Source organism: Meriones unguiculatus, chromosome 7, assembly GCF_030254825.1.
Source record: "Meriones unguiculatus strain TT.TT164.6M chromosome 7, Bangor_MerUng_6.1, whole genome shotgun sequence".
Taxonomy (NCBI): Eukaryota; Metazoa; Chordata; class Mammalia; order Rodentia; family Muridae; genus Meriones; species Meriones unguiculatus.
In genome coordinates, this window is record NC_083355.1 from 77,581,835 (window position 1) to 77,606,061 (window position 24,227).

The window sequence follows — 24,227 nt, forward strand, 5'->3', positions numbered from 1 at the left end:
AAACAGATTGCTACACACACACACACACACACACACACACACACACCCCTCTTATTTTAGACAGGAAGAAACTTGATTTTTCCATGCCAATCAACACAGTAAATAGAGGCTTCCCTACCAAGCGGGAGCATCTTGAGAATTCTGGAAGACACCTCCTGCTTGAAAGTATGTAATCTTAGTAGAGACAATGCCAGTGAGGAGGAGGAGGCCTTTGTAGGCTTTGCTCTTGGAAGCTAGTGGCCCCTTGGCTATTGACTGGAAGAAAATGTCATCTCCTGGGGCTTGTGGGTTGTTTTGGATGGTTTTCCTCTTGAGTGGTGCTAAGATGTGCTTCCTTGGTACCCAGAAAGCGGCTCCTTTGGGTGGTCCTGGGAGTTTCCAGGAACTACTAAAGCTCAGAAAGACTGAGTAGGATAGGTAGAATGTAAGCTATGAGTGTAGAAGAGAGCTCTCTCTGTGTTTTTCTCAGTTTCTCTCTCTCTCTCTCTCTCTCTGTGTGTGTGTGTGTGTGTGTGTGTGTGTGTGCGCGCGCGCGCGTGTGATGGCTATTTTGGTTGTCAATGATGCTACATCTGGAATTAACTAAAACCCCCAAATGGCTGCACACACCTATGAGGGACTTTTTTTTTTTTTTTTTCTTAATTAAATTATTTTAAGTGGGAAGATCCACCGCTAATCTGGGCCACACCTTCTGCTGGACACCTATATAAAGACAGGAAAGAAGGAAGGCTCTCTCTTTACCCGCTTGCTCTCACTAGCAAGACTACTCTATCACTGGAAGTAGAGCCTACTTCTTCAGGATTCCAACATATAGTGAAGACTGGCTGAGACATCCTTTTAAGCCATGGACTGAACAACTACTATATTCTTGGGTTTTTCACTCATAGCCAGCCATTGTGGGATTAGCTGTACCACAGTCATTCTAATAAACCCCCTTTCTGTATATATATTCTTTAAGTTCCATCTGCTTAGAGAACCCTGACTGATACAGTGTGTTTGAGATGGAAGCAGGCACACACAGACAGGCAGCCACATAGAGATCATCATTCTGTGGGCACCACAGCCATGTCTTGCCAGAAGGCAGCTGCCTCATATCCAGAGGGAGTGATAGCGATGACTTTCCCAGTGTGGTTTGCACTCCCTTTCCTTGTGGAAGTAATAATTTTTGGGCACCAGTTCTGTCTAATGAAAGGCTCAGGGAAAAAAAATTAAAAATAACCAGAGAAAGATTTATGAGAAAAACTCCTCACAGCAAGGAGACTGTAATAGAAGAACTTGCCAGGTAAGAAAAGTGTTAGGCCAAGACATTGGGATCTGTTGTTGCAGGAACAAGGCAAGGGTTGGTGATAAATTGTTAGCTAAATCATGATGATGGTGGTAGGAGCTAATTTTGCAGGCTCATCACGGATGCTGCACCATGCTGGTTCTACATAGAATGTCTAATGGACTCTAAGCAACAAAGCACCAAAAACGAGCTATTGTCTTTGGGCCCCTTACTTGCAGATGAGGATCCAAAAGCTCAGAGAGACAAGAGATAGACTCCATCACACAGTTAAACTGTCTTTTTGAAAGAGTAGGGTGATTTGAGAGGCTACACCCATCTTGGGCGCCACAAGACAAGAAATCCCCGCCAGGGTGGTCCACCTCCTGGAGAGATGGGAAGACCATGCCAGGACTACCTCACAGGTCCTCCGAGGGAGCCCCAGGCATTGCTGAATAAGTAGTATTTTTTTTTTCCTACTTACCCGGAACTGACCACCACTTCCATCATCCAGCTCCAGAATGTATCCGTCGGCAGCCACGGTGGACAGAGGGGGCTGTTTCCAGGATAGTGTAGCACTGTTGTTGTGGGTGCAACATTCTTCCAGCTGGAGAATGGGGGTCGCTGGGACTGGAGAGGAAGCTAAACAGAAATTAGCACAACTCTAGCTTCTGTTGAGTTACAGCTGCTTCACTACCTTGTAATGGCAAGCTTCCTCCCATAAGCAAGTAATCTGAAAACACATACACACACACACACACACACACACACACACCATATCATCCATCCATCCATCCATCCATCCACCCACCCACCCACCCACTAGTGGTCTTCCACATCTTATGCCCATAAACAACAGCTGTAAATATTTGAAATTTGGTACCAAGTGACATAAGCTGTGTCAGATTTGCAACTTCTGAAGAACCTGACATTATTTTTCTCGTGGGAGCTGTAGCTTTAATCGGTGAGAGGTCAAGTCCACTTGTTTTTCAGGTACAGAACAATTTGGCTATGAGCATAGGAGCAGATCTGAGCATGACAGGAGGCTCTCAGTGTTTTTAAGTCTTTTGAGAACTGGCTGAGTTTAAAAACCCTGCATAATTTAGACTAATTCTTTCATATTACTTAAAACAACAGAGTAGCTGAAACTTCAGACACACAGACATTAAAATGCTGGTTGACAACCCCAGTTCCCAATATAGGAACTCAATATACATAGCTGAGAGAAAGGTTTTTAGCAAACACTCTTTTTAAATTTTGGTATTTATTTTTATATCACGTGTGTAAGTGTTTTGCCTGAATGTATATATGTGAGCCCCTTGTACGTCTAGTGGCTGTGGAGGTCAGAAAAAGGTGCCCAGATCCCCTGGAACTAGAGTTACAGACAGTTATGAGCCACTTATGTGGGTCCTGGGAATTGAACCTGGGTCCTCTGCAAGAGCAGCAAGTGCTCTGAACTACTGAGCCCGCTCTCCCAGTCCCTTATCAATATTAAAAAAAAAAAAAAAAAATAGTCCCCGCTCCACACTTTAATAACGAGCGAGAACAGGTTGGAATTCACTTTTAAAGGCATTTAGATGAACAGATGTTAGTTAAGGAACACCTAAGCTGCACCAGCATTGGATATGGGGGGTCGTGCCCTGAGTTAAGTTCACTCCTGTCGGTCCTTCCAGCCAGGATGCTGTTGATTTTAAGAGCAGTTCATAAACAGGGTCCATGCTGGGTGACCTAGGAGACAAAAGCATCTACAACGTACAGGGTGTGAAGGTGAGAGAGGCCACCGTGTGCCTCTTATACCAGTGGGGCCAAATCCGAGCTGCTAAATCAGGCACTAAATGAGCCAGATTAGGGAGCAGTTACTCGGAGGTGACCATTCTAGGGTGGGAAGTGTGGCTTCAAGGGTCAGTAGCGTGGGACAGAAGCTCCTAAGAGACCAGTGACTTTTGCAGCCACGGGGGGCTCAGGGCATCCGAATTTGGAGGAAAGGAAAGAAACTCATTGCCTGGTTTAATAACAGACTCCAGGACTAGATGGGAAAGGGAGACAGAAGACATAACTCCCAAAGGCTGTAATGAGCATCCATGCATTGATGCATCACTTGGGTATTGATAGTGGGGCTAGCTTAGAGTATTAGTGTGTGAAGCTTCTGTTATTAATGTTATGCTCCCTTTATAAAACAAATACTCATATTTTATATTTATGGTGGAATTTAGCCAAACTGTTGTCCAGTGGGCTTCTAGAGATATGAATGAATCTACCCAGGATATCTATTCTGTTAGGCCTCTCTTAAGTCCATTCCTTGGACTGTCTGTCTCATGAGCTTGGAATCAATCTTTCATTTTCCTTCCTTCTTGCTACAGGCAGGTGTACACTCCATCAATTACAAAATCAAGGAGTAAGTCACAAAAGGGCTTCAACTTAAATTGTATAAATGTCTGCAACGTTTCAGAAGAAACACAAATCTGCCTGTTAGGCAAAGGCATCATTAAGTGATTAATTAACTGAACTACATGATGCCACATGTAATTCAAACACTGAAATTTCATTTTGAGACTCCAATAGGAAGACTTTAAAAGAACAGATAACTTAGGAAAAAAAAAAAACATTGTCACTAATGTTCATACCTTAATATTGTCTCAGATTTAAGCTGTGGAAAAATGGTCAAAGTGGGTGTGAGTGGGGGCTTCGCAGACAGAGAGTTACATCTCTAAACTGGAATCTGTTGCATTTTTGAAGCCATTTCTCCACATGTCAAGAACTACTTTTTCTTTTTCCATATTTATCTATTCCTTATTTACCTCCAGATGATGTGGTATATAAAAAGTAAGCGTGTCAAAATTACAGCCTTATTAGTTAAAGTTCTGGTTGACATTTAGAAAAAAAAAAGATTTTTATGGTGGATGTTATGTTACCATATTTCACTTTATTAGGTATGAAATAAATAGTTTACAAGGAATGCAAAGCATTTTCAATCATTCTGTATTTTATAGATTCGCCATGGATAGAGCACAACAGTTTCAAGATTGCTTTACTTTATTGAAACTTTTGTGTGTGTGGTTCCCTTACTGTTTCAGTCTTTGGATCTTGGGTTCATTCTGAGATACCTTTGGTTTTCCCTTTACTATTTGTTTCTCCCTTTACTATTTGTTTCTCCTGGTCTGATCACAGTTGCAGCATTTAATATTCTTTTGGCTTATAAGCACAAGCTACCAACTGAAAAGTCTCTTGGATACAGTGTATTTCTGTTGAGAGTCCGCCTGGTAGAGCTGTGTCTTAAGGCTATGTCCTACCACAGTGCCTTCTGTCAATGTTTTCAAATCTCGCCATTTGAAGGCTGCTCTCTCCTTATTAACTCTTCCTCTAATTCTCCAGGTCATGAACACTGACACCCCTCCAGAATTCCTCTGTGAAACGAACTGGAATGTGGTGGGAACAAGGGAGAAAGGAGGCTGGCTCCCCACTCCCACACAGACCACACACCTTAAAGGATGTTTTATGAATGAATACTCAGGGCAGGTAAAAGGCTTACATGGGATTTTCCTCAGCCACCCTCTTCTATCCCTGTTTCATAGTCAAAGAAACTGAAACCCAGAGAGGTATCATGGCTGACAAGCGGTGGGACTGGGACCCAGAGCTGAGCTGGCTGGTTCTGAGGCCTGTGGGCTTGGAACACCATCAGCTGCTCCTGCAGCTGGGGCTCAGGGGTTTTTACTAGAGCAACAGCCCTAGTCCCCACACATCATTCCAGATGTTTCTTTCTGTTCTTATACCATGGATGGCAAAGGTCCCCAAGCATTGCTATTGTCACTGTACCATTCAAAGCTACAGTGGTCAGGAACCCCAGCTCACAGCCTCATCTTCTCTGAAGGTTTAAGCTGTTGACCATTCATTCCTCTCCTCTCTACGGTGGCTGAACAATATAAATGGCATCTAAACTTTAGAGCAGTGGTTCTCAGCCTGTGGCTTGTGACCCCTTTGGGGTTGCATATCTGATATCCTGCATGTCAGATATTTACATTGTGGTTCATAACAGTAGCAAAATTACAGTTATGAAGCAGCAACAAAATAATTTTATGGTTGGCGGCCACCACAACATGAGGAACTGTATTGAAGGGTTACAGCATTAGGAAGGTTGGGAACCAGTGGTCTTGAGAGACCAAAAAGATTAAAAATTAGCAGCTATTATTAAGGGCTAAACTATGTGGGTGGAGAAGTCTGTTGATGCCCTGAGGGGAAGGACCGCCTTACTGCATTCTTTCCCCACCTACTAGAGATAACAGTTGCTAGGAAACTGGCCCATCCCTCTAGGGAGGGACACCAGGTCATTATGGTCTGGGGACCTTCCTATAGCCAATCAATTCAAAATTAGCATTTTGACCAATAGATGCTTGCCAGGCAGGAATCACCCCTGCCTTGGGCATGCTGGGAGGGACCAGAATCTATATATCACCCAACTAACCTGGGCGCGGTGCGCTCAGCTCCCACCACTGCAGCTTGTAATTTTCAATAAAGAGACCCTCATGTGTTTTGCAACGGAGTTGATTCCTGGAGATCTTTTGGGGGCTCGCGAACTGGGTATAACAGTCTCAAGGATGTGCAGGGCCTTTCTAGAAAGTTCTCACTGGTCCACTGGGAAGGATGACTATCACACGTGTTCTGAGGGCATTCACGTGCCCCAAACCTCTGCCCGTGAACAGACTGCGTGTGTGTGTGTGTGTGTGTGTGTGTGTGTGTGTGCGCGTGTGTGTGTGTGTGTGTGTGTGTGCTCACTCATCCCCGCCCCTCCTCCCGCCCCAGCTCTTCCCCTGCATCACAAAGGCAAGTCTGTTCAGATCACTCTGTCCTTGACTGTGACCTTGGAATATACAAGGGCAGTTGCATTCAAGAGGAGTTAATGAAGATTGATGTATCTCGGGGAGGAGAGGCACTTAAAGGAATTAACAACTATTTGTTCTATGTGCTAAGAGGCTGGTGCTGTTTTAGGTCACAGCTTTGTCCTGGCATGGATTTAACATGTGGTCATTTGATTCCAACAACATGATTTTATTGCTCTATGTGCTCACACAATGCCAGGGCAATAGTCTTCAGAGAAAGTAATGTCTGAAATGTATTTTTACCCATACAGCAGAACCTTTATACGACTATGGAAAGACTCTCAAAATTCTATTCCTATGACCCAGGAAAAAGCTGGCAATACCAACTGAGAATCTGGAAAAAAAAATTCTTAAATGATCTCTGATAAAAGCAGGTGACACAACTTGGTGTGTTGTTTTTTATGCAGTTGAATACAGGGAGCTCAGACCCCACTCCCAGTGCTTTTCCCAGAAAGTGAAGTGATTTTCCAGTCAAGGCATGGCCAGAAGCGGGCCAGACAGTTCAGGCACCTGAACAATGAAAGGCCAGTGTTCTCTAGATGGAGTTCAGGGTAACAGAGTTCAGGGCCACACAGCTAAGTCCTGAGCTAGTGAGGCGGAGGCCTCGGAAGCCGCTAAGCACCAGCTGCCTGAGAGAGACCTGTGGATTCTCACAGGAGACTATCTCCTTCCACAGCAACGAAAGGAACAGCTGCGATGAGATTTCAAAACCAGGAAGGTGTGAAAAAATTTTTGTCAGGAAACAAGCAGATATTGTCTCCATAAAAATGCCAGAAGTTTAAATGCACACTTTAAGTTACTTAAAAAATATTTTAAGTTCCTACTGTGTCTGTGTATCATTGTCTAATGACATTGTTATTTCATAATGGTCAGATTACATTAACGTTGTTCCGAGAGCTATTTAATTTGGATCTTTTGTACTTGGACATAGGATGCAGTTTTGGGGGACTATTTTTTACTGACAGGTTGTGAAGGGGTGGTTCATTAAGTAGATTAAGAATTCCTTAAGAACATGAGCAAGCTAACAATACAGTAGGAGCAGCTGTCTGTGTGTTCACAGACATCCCAAAGGCCAATGGGTGTTTTCAGCAGCAGCCTGTCAGCTGATATTGTGTCACAACCTTAGGCTTTTTCTGTTTGTCTCAAGTATCTGACAGGTAGAAATTATTCAGATGAAACAGGACCAGGCTATCACTGAATTGATTAAGCTTAATGAGCACAAAGCAAGACACACAAATTAACAAGGCAGAGAGAAAATAATCAAAATTGAATTCAATTAAGGCAAAGTGTTAAACAGAAAATTCACTCTCACACCAAATGTTCTTTTCTATTAATGTCATAAAGAATTGTTCTGCATGTTCTGTGTACCAGGTCAGTTGCTGCACTTCGGGTGTTCTGCATTTTAGCCTGAGGTGCAGCTGGCATTCCCTGCTGTGCAGACAGACTTGAGTAGTCTACACACAGCTTCTCCCACTCTTACCTCTGTGTGCACTACTAGGTCAACACGTGACTGTTCTTGGAGGTGTGGTCTGTGATACCCAGCACATGGACCTCAGTTTTTTCATACCAGCTGTAGGAACTGCTCACTCCAGATTCATTTTGCCACCTAGCTTGGACTCCACAGGGGTCAGATGGATGGACCAGACTCAGAAGGGCAGCCTGTTCTGCCAGCCAACCAAAGCATCTCAAAGTCATGAGGCTTCTACCTTCTAACTTCCTTCTGCCCTATCAGCAAGGAAAACTGGGTTTTCTCCTCTTCCACCAAAAGCCTTTCCACTGCTCTTTTATGGTGTTACTTGAGACATCCCTTCCTAATGGTTTCACTATGTTGAAAAAGGATTGGAGATAGACAGAGGCTGGATAGGGGTAATTAACCTGGGGCCCTATATTCTGCAAGAGATGGGTTAGTGGCTCCACCATGTAGGTGTCTGAGGAAGCTTTTTAACAGCCATAAAAGATCGTTGCAACACACACACACACACACACCACAAAATGTATAAAAGGAAATCGTCTCTTTCTTAAAGAAACTACTCTGGAAGGCACTAGTTTTGTAGAAAGAAATTGCAAAAAACACTAGTGTGTTGCTCTGAGGTTACTCCCTGGGATGCATCCTTGTCCCACTACTTGCTGTGACATAGGCCTCCTGTGCCCCAGTTTCCTCAGCGGACTGTGAGAACAGAGGTGAAAAAAGTCACTGGCACTTGGAATAATGTCCGATTTGATTAACATTCCCTAAGTGCCCACAGGCTTTGTTGCTACAACAAAACATTTAAACTTACAACTTACACATCACTTTAAACATTGACTAAGGCATTATCTCAAAGCAAAGCCTATCAATTAAGAAAATGAGGAAACTGAGAAACCAAGAGCAAAGGGTCATGAAAAGAAAAACGTATGAGCGCCAAACACATGTATGAGTTCACCCACAATGGCAGTCCTAATGGTATTAAAACTTCTCTGGTTATAGAACTCTCCTAGTGATACGTAGAAATAGGTAGATATTCTTTCTAACATACACAGTTTGTAAAGCATCTACTTTTAGGATTAATATTATGTGGATGCTTAAGCTGAGAGGTGAAGAGTGAAAAGAAATTTCTCCAGTTTGAAAAAAAAAACAAACAAAAAACAACTTTACTTCTATTTTTACTTATGTGTGTGCGTTTGGGTTTGTGATGTGAATGCTTGCAGAGGCCAGAAGAAGATGTCAGATTCTCTGGAGCTGGAGTTTCTGACAGCGGTGTTCTGCCCGACTGGGTCCTAGGAACCAAACTCTGGCCCTCTGCGAGAGCAGCACAGCCCTTAATTGCAGAGTTTCCTCTGTGACCCCGAAGAGTATTGTTTTCATTTTTTAATTGTTGGAAAGGTTTATATCTACTTTGTTTGAGACCAAGCTGGCCTGGAACTCACACAGATCCACCTCTGCCTCTTGAGTACCAGGATAGGGAATATATCACCATGCCTGGCCCAATTTCTTCAGTTTTTCAAAAAAGGTCAGAGAGTGTTGAAACGGTTAATGGTAGGGTTTTAGGGCAGAGCCACAGTGGTCAGGGGTTTGAGTGGGGGTGGGGGTGGGTTGAGTTGTGATGAAGGATTTCCTTTCTGTTTTGTTCTTGAGATGGAATCTTAGTTTGCGCTGGTCTGAAATCGCGATGCCCCTGCCTCTGCCCCCTCATAGCTGGGGCTACAGGTCTTTGTCTTTTCACCTGGCTTTGGAACAGATCTTTGATTGCGGTGGTAGCTGTATGAGTCTGCATATGTCATAAGATGTCACAGAATTATGCATACACTCCCTCAGTGTCAACTTTAACTGTTTTGTTACTGTGTTGTAGCTATGCAAGATGTAGCCACTGGGGGCGGGGGAAGGAGATAAATGGTACAGAGAACTTATTTTTGCAGCTTTCTATGAATGTGTTTTGAAACATGAAAGTAAAAAAAAAAAAACATCAGAAATGGTTTTCATAATGGTTGCCATAAATAACACCATTGCTTAGCTGGCTTGAATTTCTAACGGAAGTACTTACAATTTCTTTTGGTGTCCGACATTAAAAACAACAACAACACAAGAACAAAAACTTCAAACAGATCTTGCCATAGTGTTTAGTTCCATAAGCTAACCTTTAAGTTTGCCTCAGGTCTTTATTCTCTCCCAGGCTCACAGTCATCCTCTTACCTCCTCAGCACCTGGCTTACTCTCTCCATCCAAGAGGAAGCTTCCATTTCAATGCCAGATTTCCTTGATATTTGACACGATTTTGGGGTCACTTCTTGTGGGAAGGTCCTAGCTATACACCGTGACATCCCTCCTCACAATCTCTGTGTCAACTCTTCAGAGTTGATTGTCAGTGAGTCTAGAGTTGAGTATATTTGAGTTTATCTGACTTGCTCAGCTTACAAGCTAGAATGGAGGTGTTTTCATTTCCTGGTAAAGGTAATCGTCACTCTAGATTTTAAAAAGATTTTATCCAAGTGTGTGTGTGTGTGTGTGTGTGTGTGTGAGTGTGTGTGTGAGTGTGTGTGTGTGTAAGTGCCCTCAGATGCCTGAAGGAGGCGTTACAGATAAGCTGCCTGAGTGGGTTTTGGGAACTGAACATGAGTCCTCTGCAAGAGCAGCAAGCACTCCTTTTCTTTTCTTTCTCTTCTTCCCCTTCTGATTCTTATTCCTCTGTTTTAGGCAGAGTCTTCCTACGTAGTCTTGTCTGATCTGGAACTCTGTGTACGGCAGCACGGCCTTAAACTCACGGAAACCTGCCTGCCTGTACCTCCTAAGCACTGGGATTACAGGAGTGCACCACCACACTTGGCAGCAAGTGCTCTGCATCGCTGACCCCATTTCTCCAGCCTCGCTCTGGATGTTAAGAATCTTTGTCGCGGGGTCACCCACCGCGCTTCAAGCAGCAGCCCCCGCTCAGGACGGTGTGCTGACCCTCAGGACACAAGGACGCACCTTTCACTTGCACGAAGTCCAGCTGATGAATGGACTGCAGCAGAGGGCCGTTGTCCAGGCTCAGGTCCAAGTCCGTGGTCATTCTGGGGGTGAGCGCGCCTTTGCCCCACTGGCCCTCAGTTAGGTGAACCCGCCTTATGAGGGCATCTGAAATCTAACCACAAAGACCACATCCTAAGAAACACAGAGGCATCTTCCAACCACAACACTGCTGCTGGACGCTTTGTGGGTGTTAACACCAAATCATGAGGACCTCAAGCTCTTGCCATCTCAGCGTGCGCGGTGAGAAAGGCTGTATCATGACTGGGGTAGCCCACAGTTTCTGAACCAAAGCTGAACATTTTTTTTTTTTTCTTGAGTCACAAGGAGGGCACTAGAAATAATTAGCAGCTGTTAAATGACTCATGCTCATACATTTATGACTAAAATTCCAAATGCTGTCAACTCTGGAAAATATGATACACATTGGAAACCCGTTCATCCTATAGAATCAACAGCTCTACCCTTCTGTCTCAAGGTGTGGGCAGCCAGACAAAATCCAGGAATGAGGTCCGCAAGCCAGAAAGGCTGCTCCGTGTCCTCTTACATCTTCGTGTGACTGTCCCTTGATTCTTGGGAAAAGACCTCTTTCATTTCTCACACTCAGCCCCATCTGTCTCTCTCATCTGGTTGCAGAAAGTGCACTGGAAAAAAAAAAATCTACATGTCCAAAAAAAAAAAAAAAAAAAGCTCCCTGTCATTGGTATCAAAAGTGTAAATAACCCCCAGCTTACATCACAGCACTTCATAACTGACAATGAAGAACAAACAAGCCAAAACAAAACAACCTCTCATAGTACCACTGAAAAAAGAAACTAGTTTGCTGAACAGAAGCAGTGGCAGCAAAGTAGGAAGGAGCCCTGTACACAAAGACTTCAGCTGACAAAACTGCTCAAAATGGTTAGGGAGAACCCCCGGTTCTCGGGCGAGACAATACTTTCTTCTTTGGAGGAAATTACAGAGAATTATGTTTTCATGATTAAGCCCAAGAACAGAAGCTTCCCATGCGCCCCTTCGGCCCATGCGCTTCCGAGTCTTGTAGCGCAGGACGCCAGAGACTTCCCGGAAGTCGGTGGAGCTCCGCAAAGGGCTCCCTACACTCACTGCGCATGCGGGTAGGTTCTACTCTTGAGGGACCCAGCCAGGCAGCTGGGTGCCCCATCTCTGCGTCCTACACTCAGTGCTGTGGGGTATCTGAAATGGGAGGCAGAAACTAGTAAATACCGACCTGCAGAAAGCCGCTGGGGTCGTTCTCCTTAATCACTTCCAAGCAGTACTCCATGAGGCCCGTGGTCTGGCGTAGTTTCACTGTGCAGTGAGAGATCTGGTCCCGAACCACCTGAGGTTGTTGAGACAACAGAAAGGTGGGTGCGACACAGCAGAGGGCAGAACAACGGGGCCTTGGAGAGCTCCCTCAGAGCAGAATCCGGGGACCTCATGGGAAGGGGCCTACATGGAGGAGAATGCGTTGTGCCGCTCTCTGCGTGCGGACTCAGGCCCCGGAGGACGGGTGGGTGAGGTCCTCACAGGAAGTTGCTAACAACAGGACCCTTCATAAGAGGTTTCAGGAGTGACAACATTGAACCTGTGGATCTGGTGACCTTGGTGCACAGGACCCTTCGGACGTTCTTCTCTGAAGTCGACACCGGTTGTGAGCTGTTCTTGGGGTGAAGGCCTGAGCTGGCTGTCAGGGAGCTGCAGCTTCCCCGCAGGCAGCAGCCCGGCCACTGGCAGCGCTCACCCTCTTTGTTGGCCCGTTATCTCTTCCAGAGGGTTTCCCCACCTGAGCCCCAGGTCATCTGAGTCTTTCCTGAGTGGATGGGAGGGCACCAGACGGCTGGGGCGGGGCCTGTACAGCACGGAGATGATGGCAGCAAGTGACAGGGACAGAGGGACCTACGTAAGAGTCACGGTGTCATTCGGGGAGTGCCTCTCCAGTCGGTCCTGTTTGCAGACCTGTGGGTCTGTTACAGCCCGTGTGGACTTTCCTCCAGCACGCATTCTGCCTCCAGGAAGCAGTTTTTGCCCAGGGACGGAAGCACGGCGCTTCCTCCATTAAAGGAACGTAGACGTGCGCCACCTCCGCCCAGCCAGAGGCGTTCATCTTTGTGACCTCTGCACAGTGAGCTGAGGGGCACTTGAAAAATGGAATGAAACCGCAAGTTTCCCAGAAACTGCAGACACTTGCTTCCATGATATTAATACAGCTTTGTCGAAGCCCCAGAGTTTCAGCGTTTTAAATTTTACGTATACTATGGAAAGGGTTAACAAGTGTTAAAAGCTTTTCCTTGCTCCTTTTAATTTCCGATTTTCAGTTCACTTCCGCTAAGGATTATTACACCTGTTTCCCAGAAGAGCCAAAAGATAGATGGAGAGCATCTCAAACCACCTCAGCAACCTGATGTAAAAAACCTACAGCACTTCGATACTTCCTGTTAGTTTTTCCCTGGAACCAGACTCACTTATATTTACAGACCTCAGCGTTTGACATTTTACCTCCCCACACTCAATACTGTACATCATAGGCATTTCGGTGAATGCTGCTGGCTCTGTACATATCCCAGTGAGTGGGTAATAATGATTAATTCCTATTCCTCTGTTATAGGGCACTTAGTGTCTTCATCATTTTCTACCCACTCGTTCACTCGCTTCTGGCTTTTATTCTTGTATTGTGACAATTTATGGCATGTGTGTACTGAAATAAGGATACCATTCAACACCCTAAAGTTCTGTGTCTGCTTTTAAATTTTCCTTACGGTGGTACAGACAATGGTGGTACATGCCTTTAATCCCAGCACTCAGGAGCCAGAGGCGGGCAGGCCTCTTGAGTTCGAGGCCAACTTGCTTTTAAATTATCCTTCATAAGGAAGGTTGATTTGGGTTTGTTTTTTTGTTGTTTAACAAGTGTGCGGCTCTTTGCCAACTCCTGAAAAGCTCGTCGCTCTGCCCTAGAACTGGTGACTCTTCAGCGTGCAGAACAGGAATGGGCTCCCCAGCTGCCTCTCCCAAGGACTGATTTTGTTCTTGTTACATTTTCATCAGCCGTCCAGAAGAGTGGTTGAAAAATCACTGCTAAAAATGAAGTCAAGCAGGGTTCTCAGAACAGTGGTTTGGGGGTATACTGACATTGACTTTCTGAACTGAGATTTCCTACCTTGTGGAGATCAGCCAAATAGTTATATATTTAAAGAGTATAATCACTTTGTAAAATCTAAAAAATATTATTTAATTAATTGAAAAATTTTCAGCCAGGCAATGGTGATGCATGCCTTTAATTCCAGCATTCAGGAGGCAGAGGCAGTTGGGTCTCTTGAGTTCAAGACCAGCATGGTCTACAGAGAGAGTTCCAGGACAGCCAGAGCTACACAGAGAAATGGTTCTTGAAAAACTGACCAGTCAGCCAACCAGCCAACCAACCAACCAGCCAACCAACTCCCTCCCAAAACAAAACAAAAACAACCCCAAAACTGCATATATGTGCATGATGTGTGTACATGTGTGCATACATTTATATATGTACATGTGCCTATGAAAGCCAGAGGCTGACGTCAGATGGCTTGAACCCAGAGATCACCAAGTCAGGTAGTCTTGCTAGGTAGTCAGGTGGGCAGGCTAGCTGGTTTACTCCAGGAAATCCCACTGTCTGCCTCCCAAGCTACCATTAGAAGCCAGCCACAACACCCACCCAGCATTTTATGTGGGTGCTGGGGAGCTGAACTCTGCTCCCCACACTTGCACATCAAAATCCTTGGTGCATGAAGCTGTCTCCTTAGCCCCAGGGAGGAGGCTGTATTTTACCCTGTCAAGACTTTTCTCAGCTCTTTTACCTCTTAGCTTTCCGGTCAGGCTGTTCTTTCCACTCTTTATTGTCCTGTATTTTTGCTCGTGGTTTTGTTGAAGTCCCTTTTTAGGAAGCAAGACTGTCTCCCCCTTGGCCCCTGTGTGAGTTACACATTTTTTGGACTTTGATGTTGGTGCCCCAGAGAACCATTTGGCACTGTTTGCAGCTGGCAGGAGTCAAGTCCCTTTCCTTGGGTATAGTGCGAGTCACAGGAGTGACGCAACTAGGTCCTGGGAGAGCCGTCCCCCTGCTTTCATGTGCATTGGCGTCTAACCCAGTTCCCACGGGAGAGGGGGTTGGATTACACCCCATGATTCCGGGGGGAGCTTTGAGAATTTGATCAGAAGAGCAGTGGTCTCTGCAGACAGCAGGTATCTAGGGATCATTTTAATGGTTTTATTTTGATAGATGGCAAAAGCAATGAGGGCCACTCCTCGGGTCAGGGCGTGACACTAGCCCCTGTTTGGGAAAGGACAGTCTAAGAAAGGTCTGTTGTTTCTCCGGCCTCTCGGGCTTTTTCAGGAGCGCAGAGCCACCCAGGGGACTGTATATACACCCAGGCAGAACATGTTCCGACCACACCACATCCCCATCAATAACGGCTGATGGGATTCCTGCCATCAGCTCATGTGGTACAGCCCGCATGGAGGCATGGTGTGAGGGAAGAGGATTCCACTGTGTCTGAGTGTGGACAAGATAAGTCCCAACTCTAGAATTCCATCCACCTCTCCGTTTTTCATGTGTCTATAATTATTTCTCTTTATTTATTCTTCAGAATAACTTTAAATCACGCTCCCCTTGTGGATGCTGGAGAGAGATCATTTAGAAGTTGTCACCCTGAGTAAATGATAATATTATTTTTCCTCTTCTCCTCTTTTCAAAATGTAATCTATTATTTCTATCACAGTTTATCCCCCCCACCCTGAGCACAGTCCTTTAACCCTTCTTACTTTCTCTTTTCTATCTAAGCACATGAGCTTTCAAGACTCAGCCTGAAGGATCTGCTCCCCACTGTTTTTGCTGGTTGGTGGGGAAGTTTCTGTGCAGCCAACCATGTTTTGAAGAACAATGACCACCTGAGGATGCTCCGAATGGTCTCACTAGGAGTTAGAGGTGAAGTGTCCTGGCTTGATTAACTAAACATAGAATTCTCCTGTTCCCCACCCCTGGAAGTATATCATTTATCATTTTATCCTTTAGAGAATAAATTAATGTATTCCTTAAAACTTGGAGGAATTTAAATGAAAAAAGAATGCTATATATCATTACTCTCCCACAGGGTTTCGGGCAAATGTTTTTTCCCCAATCTCCAATCGCAAATTTGGCGTGAATGTTTGAATTTACCTGACAGCAGTTTTCACAAAGACAACTTTGAAGCTTGAGTTTTCACCTAAGAAAAGAAGCAGGCCCATTAAGCAAGCGTAATACACACCTGTTTTAAGGCGAGCTTGGGATTTTAGCAGCAGAGCTGTGAGTGTTCTACTCTGAAGTGTGCCTGTCACCAGCAGCCTCCTGGGTAAACCCTGCGTGGGATATGTGCAGCTTGCTGTATAGAAGACTGTGTCCTGGCTCAGAAAAGTTAGCGGAGGGAGAAGCCCAAGCTCTGGGAAGAGAAGAACCTGGTGGCAATCCATCCATGCAGAGGAATGGCGGCCATGGGTGGCAGACAAAGGACATCAAAGGCCACCTGAGACTGCCCTGCAGTGGCATTGCCAGAGTGGGCCGGAGTATTAATGTGTGCTCCTTACTCACAGGGAGCCCTGACTGTGTGTGGTGGCATCTTGGTGATTTTTTGGGGACAGTGGGAACTCTGTGTACACAAACTTTTTCAGCTCTATTCATATATGGGAAGCAGAGGACCACAGAACTTGCCAAATGAAACTCAGCAAGTAATTCTGCATGAACGACAGGCTTGATTCAGTGATGCCTGTAGTTAGGTTATTAGTGTTGAGCCTTCTCAAGTGAGGGTGGGTAAAGATTTCAAGTTGTTCTAAAGGCTTTACACAAGTCTTTATCCCAATGTCCAACTGATTCTCTGAGTTGGTCTTATTGCATTCACCAGACTGGGCTGGTACTTGGGGAATTAATTTCTTTTTCTTGCTGACACTAGCTGTACCTAATAACCTAAAATTTCCTTGTGAGTGTGCTTATATTTCCTTTTTTTCTCCCATTCCTTAATCAAAGGGTCATCTTTCTGCTGGGAAACAATAAGAAAATAGCCTGAGTCAGCAGTTTTATAAGCCAGTAGCACTTATAACTCATGACGGAAGTTTTGCTGTTTAGTGACATGGCCATATAATGGATTGTTTTCTCTTTCTTTCTTTCTTTCTTTCTTTCTTTCTTTCTTTCTTTCTTTCTTTCTTTCTTTTTCTTTTTCATCTCTCTCTCTCTCTCTCTCTCTCTCTCTCTCTCTCTTTCAGAACTATCCTAAGAAAACTCAGTGGTACAGTAGGCTCCAAAAGGAACCATCCTACATATAACCATGGTGGACATACGGAGGCCCTACACCAATATGGAGTTATCCCAGCAAGCTTTATCATTACGGCTTCACAAAGTAATTTTTCAATATGCCAAATTCACCAACTGTGCAAGCACTTTAAAGATTAGACTGCCCCTCAAATAATTATGAACAACCATGCTTATTGCCTCCAAGGCCTCTTACAGGTGGTAGGGAGCAAGAAGATGTCTGTCAGCTTGTACTTTTCAACCTGAACCATTCTAAAATGCTTGAGAGAGAGAACACATTTAAGATGCTTTTAGAATGAAATCAAGTTTTGAGAACATTATAGACAAAATTAATTCCCAGGTAGCACACTGAACTTTCAAAAGGAAGTGGAAATGTGTAATTTTTATAAAATACAAAAAGTATTGATCTCATTAATGGCAAATTTTGATGTTGTCACAGATTCCCTGTGAGGCTGTCAGGAGAGTGGGGACAGTTTGGGGCTGTGCCCAGCAGAGAAGGACCTGGGAAGGATGATGACAGAACACCCTCCGCTGATGTCACAGCACTGCACAACTGATCCACACACGAACAAGGAATCTTTCCTGGAAGTCCACAGAGACTTTTCTCTAATGCCTTTCTGTCATTCTGTCATTCGCTTCAGCCTATCACAACCTGAAGCAGACACACGGCTCCGTGCACTTTTTTCAAACCACAGACGATCAGTAACTTCAATTTACATCTCAAGCGAGTCCCAAATACAGCTGCACCTGCACATCTCTCATCTAAGCCTTCCCGCTTCCTGATTTTCATAAAGCATCTTAAACAGCACAACAAAACTGCTAAAATAGCTCAGAGAATAATCAGCCACTGATTTAGTGGCCACAGGCCACTAAAAAAGAATCCCATGTGTTTGAAGGAAGTAACGGTCTGTAGTTAATTCTGCCTACGTACAGTGTGTGTGGAAAATAAGTTCTTCAGTGTGATATGCGGTATCATAAGTCCACTTACTCTCCCAGCAACAGAGGTGAAAGTTAAAACTTGTGTACTCTGCTAAGTACTCTACAGTGCTGCAGACTGAGCACAGTCTTAAGTGCTTTCCAGTGTCTGATAGTGAGGACTGTGCTAAGCACCCATATCCTTTCGAATTGTTGAATACTGTGATAAGTGCTTGACCATAGCCCACACGGTGAGAACAGTACACTCTCTGTCTCAGAAAAACCAAGTCAGAGAGCTAGTTAGTGCCAAAGTGGGACCTCTCACCCAGCCTGGTCTCTGTAACAGGGATTCTAGGCTTTTCCCCAGCCGACTCCATCTTGTCTCAACAGAACCCTTACATCTGTTCAGGCTGGCAGTGCTCTAAGAGATGGGCATGAGAGCGCACTATCACCCGTAAACACACAGTGGCTTCCCAGAATCCCACAGCTTTTGAATTGCACACACACACACACACACACACACACACACACACACACACACACATTGCCTCTTTGTCAGCGGAGAGCAGCCCCTGGAAACGGAAGAGCATGAGATTGCTGCCACACAGCCAACAAAGAAAACAGCGCTGGGGCTTGGTGGGGATGTCCTTCATTGGCCAGTCTCCCCTCACAGTCTCAGCAGCGACAAAAACAACAGGAGAGAGGACAGGAAGAACCAAAGAAGAGACCTCCTGGAGGCTGGGGTCAGTAGCTATGGCAGCAGCGGCACCGGTGGCGACAGACACAATTGGCTGAAAATGACAGAGCCGAATTGTGGAGACTGAAGACAGAATAGCTTTGCTGCCGAAGGCAACAATAGGCCACCTGCCTCTTCCCATCATTCTCTGGAGTTGGAGGAGGGTGAAACGAGGGCATCGGCATCCTCTGCCCAGTATCCCTGTGGCAGCTGTGTGGCCCACGGCACAGCCCTTCTGTGTGTGGGGGATGAGGACAGTAGGAGGACATAGAGGCCCCGGGGTGTGGTAGATGCCATTCCTAAGAATCTCCTGCATCCGGAGCAGCTAGCTACTGCACAGGCCATGGGTGATATTCTCAGTCCCATCCTGCAGAGATGGTACAAAGTAAGGGGCACAGGGGCCTGTCCTGCCCTCTGATGTTTGCTGGCACGATATAGATCAATGACACTTTTTCAGTCTTTGATTCCTTCTTCCATAGAGATTGCGGGCCCGTGTTTCTCCCAAACAGAACATCTACAGTCACCTCTACAGGAACTACACAGCCCCACAAAACACTCACTGTGCTCATGGCTGCAGGGCCAGTGTTGGCTCTGTTTAATAAAAAGAGACTCCACTGAGGAGAAGGTGAAGTTTTTACAGCCCTGGTTCTCAGCAGGGCGGCAATGGCTGTCCAACCTGTGCCCCAGTGACAGCCACAGCTTTATTCTACACATATCGGCATGACTTGGATGGTATTTTGAAGCCAGGCCTAGTGACACAAGTTGTGAGCACCAGTAGTCTAGGGACTGAGGCAGAAGGGTCACAAGTTCAAGGCCTGCTTATGCTAGAGTGTGTACAAAGCCAGCCCGGGCAATTCAGCAAAGACCTCTGTCTCAAATTTTTAAAAGGAGCGAGTGTTGGGAGTGTAGATTGGCAGTAGAGTGCTTGCTTAGTGTGTGATGCTGTAGGTCCAATTCTCGATAACTAACACACACACACACACACACATACACACACAACCTCCAAAACGCACAAGATACTCTGAGGATTGCTGTAAAAGCTCATTTCTGCATTTCTATAGGGAATTAAGGGAAGGGCTCCAGCAAAGGTCACTCAGTGATGTCAGAGCAGGGGATGGCAGTGAAGGTCAGTCAGTGATGTCAGTGGTGGGGACTGACTGACTGTGAAGATCACCCCCATCTTCCCAGGCAGCCTCCCTCCTACAGGCAGGAGTGCAGGGCCATTAACAGCCACCTCCTACAGATTAGGCAAGCACGGTGCCAGCTCTCTCACAGGATGTCCTGTGACCATTACAGTTGCCTGTGTTTTTTCCTCACAACGTCTATGGCACTGACCACTTCTCCCCCAGAAGCTTGCTGCTCACTTGTGCTGGGGCCATGGTGGGTAAAGCTCAGTGCTTCCAGAAGGGCAGGGCTCACCCTGGGTCACCACTGTGCCCCCTGACTCCTCTGTACCCCTTCTCAGTGCTCTAACCTTACATTGGCTGGCTGAGGGGAAATGCCTGGTCTCTGCATGGAACTTTTGTTATGAGCAGTGTGGGGCTTTGGTTCAGATTCTGGGCTCTGCAGCTCCCTGGGGCCAGTCCTTAATTCACAGTGTTATCACTCCTTCCTCTCTGGAATAGGAAGAACTGTGTTTGTGACCTCACAGAGCTACCATGAAAATTATTGAGGCGATCCCTGTAACATAACTCGTATATTCTTGTTGCAAAGAACATCTCTCCAGATTTTTCACTTTTGCTATTATCAAAGGCAGGGCCTGCTCATCCAGGGTGCTTTCCAGTGTTGCTGCTGGGTGACTGCAGATCATGTACCACAGAAGGCTAAGGTTCGATTTCAGAAAAAAAAAAAAAAAAAAAAAAAAAGAGTCTTTTAAAAAATCACTCAGATCTAACCTGACTGTGAGATAAAATGTTTGTCAAGTCAAGCTGTTTTTCAGACTCGGTAAACCTGTAAGAAAGATACTCACAATAACACTTATCCAACAAACAGTTAGGGAGGGGCAAGTGTGGGATGTTCGTGACTTCCTCAGTTTCTCCTGCATTTAGGAAATTAGTATACAGTTTGCCACGAGTCCCTTTAAGAAATCCACAGGTGAGTAAGTAGATACCGGAAGAGGTGGTGACGCCCAACCAGCAGACATGGCCAGGAGAGGGCTGTATAGTGGGGACTCCATCATCCAGGACTCTGTGGGCTGCCATGCACAGGCCACAGAAGGTGCACCCCTGGGAAAGCCTTGCCTCCATTCAGCAGTGTCCCCTAAGTGACAAGCCAAGTAAAAGGCAGGGGAGAAAGGTTTTCATTCCCACTACGTTGCCATCCTACCAGGATCTGATTTAGGAAATGATATTTCTCTTGTCCTCAAAGATCAGGTGTTAGGTAACTGGTCTGCTGGGTAATATTTGTCACCAAGCCACTGACCTCCCTCAAAGTGGCTCGGGCACCTCTTGACACCAACACAATGGCTTTGAAGGTGCCTGCTTCTCCTACTTTAACCCCAGCCAGTTACTGCACACCCTGCCCCTTCCCAGGCCTGAGCTCACTGCCAACGACTGGACTCCTTTCTGCTCCCACTCCCTATCTTGTTGCCAATGGGTGACAGGCAGGTTATCACAGGCTGCAAGATCAGTCCTGTCAATGGGACTTACAACACATTGGCTTTATTCTGTGTGGCCAACATCTCTATTGAAGTTTGCAAACAAATTTTATATGTTTATTTGTTTTTAGAAAACATATATTCCAGTTACCTCCTCAAGAATACATTTTACCACCCTCATCTAAACTCTCAATCCAGTTCCTGGGATTCACAATCTCTTCTTGACTTTGAAAAAACTAGCCTATAGTATACTTTCCTTGGATGCCTTTCTTAACATTTGCCCCTCCTGGGAGAGTAGAACAAATGCAGACATATTTTTATTTATCTTGTTATTTCCATACCCACAGCATATCCAGCCCAGAGAAGTCATTCAGCAGATTTCAGTTAGGAAACTGAATGAGTAAATGGAGAATGAAGGGATGTGCCTGCTCCTGTCTGGCCAGACCATGCGGGTGAGGTATGGCACCCACCCGTGACTGCCCACCACTGCCCGGGAGGTTGGATGGTTGCTTCGCACTGGCCCTGGGCTGCGGCTCACCTTCAGCTTGTGCTCATGCTCCTTGTTGACCCGGGCCAGCAGCTGAGCCTTCCTGCGGTTCAGGGCATCAATGAGAGCATCGCACTGTGCCACCAGGCAGGCCTCAAACTCCACACTGTTTTCCTGAACAAGAGAGCACACGTCTCAGGCACACGGATGGGGAGCTTGGGTATTCAGAGAAACCACGGCACCCTAGTCCTCCCTACTGAAGAGCCTGGAAGGAGCTCTGTCCTTAGAGCACACCGAGTGTTTCCAAACTACCAGCAAACTGTATTCTATAGTACAGGCGTTTTACTTTCAATTTCGATGTAAAAAGGTAGGTGTTTGTGACTTAAATTGACTTCTATCAAAAGAAACTTTCTCCACAGGTTGAATTATAATAAGTACGGTAAAGCTTTGGCTTGTACGGTGATATATAAGTCCTTCAGTGGGTGTTTGTACTCAACTCTGCAGGCTGGAAAGTGGTACCTAGGAGGAAGAGGGTAGAGTCAAGGCAGAAGAGAGAAAGGATTCCTAAATTTAACAGAAGAAAAAAGAAGGGATGGGAAAGGTCCCCCACATGAAACAAGGATCCAGTGTTGCCACCCAGCGACAGCAGAAGTACATGAGGTCTAAGAATAATGGGGGAAAGTAGTTATCCCTTGCATGAAGAAAGGCAACAATGGAGAAAAATTTATATTGGCAACAGCGTTTTCTCACTATAAAATCAGATAGGACATAACAGCTTGCTGAGGAAAGGGGGCTACAGAGAAAAATGAAAGCAGTGTGGCCCTGTGGTATTTAAAGTAAATGCTGGCTATAGCACTTTTACTTGACTTTAACCCATAATTCTTTTTTTTTTATTTTTTTCATATAAATTGCTAATTCTTTTAATTAGCAATTCTGAGTTCTAGGCAATTACTAAAGGGCCTCTGATACTTAATTCAGCAACTTTCTTCAAATACAGGGTCTTTGTCTGAGACAGCATTAGGTTGAGCAACAGCTCCTATGGATGCTAATTTCGGCTCTCCTGGCAACAGTCTTTGAATTCTCAGAGAAAGTCCTTGAAGAGGACTCTCATCCTTTAAGAGCCTCTTTCTGTGCCTTGTATGGGGGGGGGGGTACAGGGGTGGTGGTGGTGGTGAGAAGCCTATTGTTTTCTCATGGAAAGAACACTCTGATCTGATGGAGAGGCAGGGCAGGGGCAAGCCTGGAGCTGCAAAGTTTGTGCCAGCAAACGCAAAGAAAGGGCTGATTGATTAACTCTGCTGCTTTGGAAAACAGAAGGAAGTATACAAAACTGCTAGGTAATCAACAGTTTTAACACAGGCATGCATATAAAAACAGGCCAGCGGAACCGGTGTGTGAAGCTTTGAAAGGCCGGCTTACATTAAAAACCCGTTTCTGCTTTGACGCGGGTTAAACGGTCTTTCAGAAAGCCAATTTACCGGAGGGCAGACTTCTGTGAGGCAAACCTCAAGACATGTAAGAATGGTAAACAGTGCAGAAGGGTCATGAGTTTAGTGTCTCATGCGTTTTATGGTTTCTCCCCTTCGGAAATGTATGTGTTCTCAAGTGCTGGCTGGTCACTGTGTCAACATAAAGCGATCTGAAAGTATAGTCACCAAGGGGACCAAAGCTAGAAAACAACCAGTGTTTCAGAAGAGAAGAAAGAAGCCTTAAGACGGGATGGGGAGAAGGGAGGGTGAGAGAGGGAAGAAGACCAGAGATGATTAGTTAAATGTTATGTAAAATGGGGTTTGGAGACCTATAGGGTTTTAGAAACTCAGGAACAATCTTTGCAAAGAAACAGGCCTCGTCCGTCTAAGCACATTGCAGTAGCAACTCGGGGGTCTCAGAGCGGATGGTCGGAAGCACCTGAGGCAGACAACACTGGCTTGTGGACCAAAGAGCCTCCTCAAGAAGGGGCACGCGTGAGGCCGGCCTCTGTGTGTGTCTGCCAGTGCAGAGGAGACGGAGCAGAAACAAAGAGGGATACTGTGTCAGAGGGCCCCTCCTCTCTCGGGCGCCAGCTCCCCGCACCCTTCCCACCGCTGTACCTGGATCTGTTGCACCATGCTGCGGAGTTGCACCAGGAACTCCTTGGCTTCTTTGGCCCTGTCTGACAATCCGTTCAGTGCCTGGGAGAGCTGGCTCTGTGGGGAGAAGGGGGAGAGTCAGAGCTGCCATCACACAGGGCCACGTGGGGCTTACTTCAAAGCCACAGGCCCCCAAACCCAGGAGCCATTAGCTTGCCCTGAGTCCTCTTGTCTGGGATTGGGCCTTTGAGGTGACATGGGGAGGGGGTAGGGCTCTGGTAGGCAGGCAAGCAGTCCTTCCCTTTTGCTCCTGAGCAATTTTTTTCTTTTTTTCTTCTCTGAAGCGGTAAGTGTTCCTGGCCACGGGAGTAAAGGCCTCACTTCCTAGAGAACACTCACCTCTTTAGTTAATGAATCATTTATTTCATCTGTTGTGGGTAAAAGAAAAGCTTGTGAGTCAATTGAGCTATTGACAGTTCATTGGTCTGTGGTGGGGCCG

General features: G+C 45.7%; 1 protein-coding gene and 1 long non-coding RNA gene across 18 annotated transcripts in view; one reads left to right on the top strand and one right to left on the bottom strand.

Annotated features, from left to right (window-relative positions):
- Window positions 1-11,313, top strand: part of LOC132655245 (uncharacterized) — a 31,630-nt gene extending 20,317 nt beyond the window's left edge. The window contains exon 2 of the long non-coding RNA XR_009592985.1: window positions 10,307-11,313. This is a non-coding gene — a long non-coding RNA (uncharacterized LOC132655245). The remainder of the gene's footprint in view (window positions 1-10,306) is intronic.
- Trim9 (tripartite motif containing 9) overlaps window positions 1-24,227 on the bottom strand; it is a 98,402-nt gene that overhangs the window by 24,699 nt on the left and 49,476 nt on the right. For 14 of the 17 annotated variants that reach the window (XM_060387611.1, XM_060387609.1, XM_060387600.1 and 11 more), the window contains exons 2-6: window positions 23,750-23,845; window positions 21,711-21,833; window positions 11,847-11,957; window positions 10,580-10,733; window positions 1,746-1,903 (exon numbers count right to left, since the gene is read on the bottom strand). In XM_060387611.1, the coding sequence (XP_060243594.1) occupies window positions 1,746-1,903; window positions 10,580-10,733; window positions 11,847-11,957; window positions 21,711-21,833; window positions 23,750-23,845 (642 nt within the window). The remainder of the gene's footprint in view (window positions 1-1,745; window positions 1,904-10,579; window positions 10,734-11,846; window positions 11,958-21,710; window positions 21,834-23,749; window positions 23,846-24,227) is intronic. The other 3 variants (XM_060387601.1, XM_060387617.1, XM_060387605.1) reach the window with 1 other exon arrangement.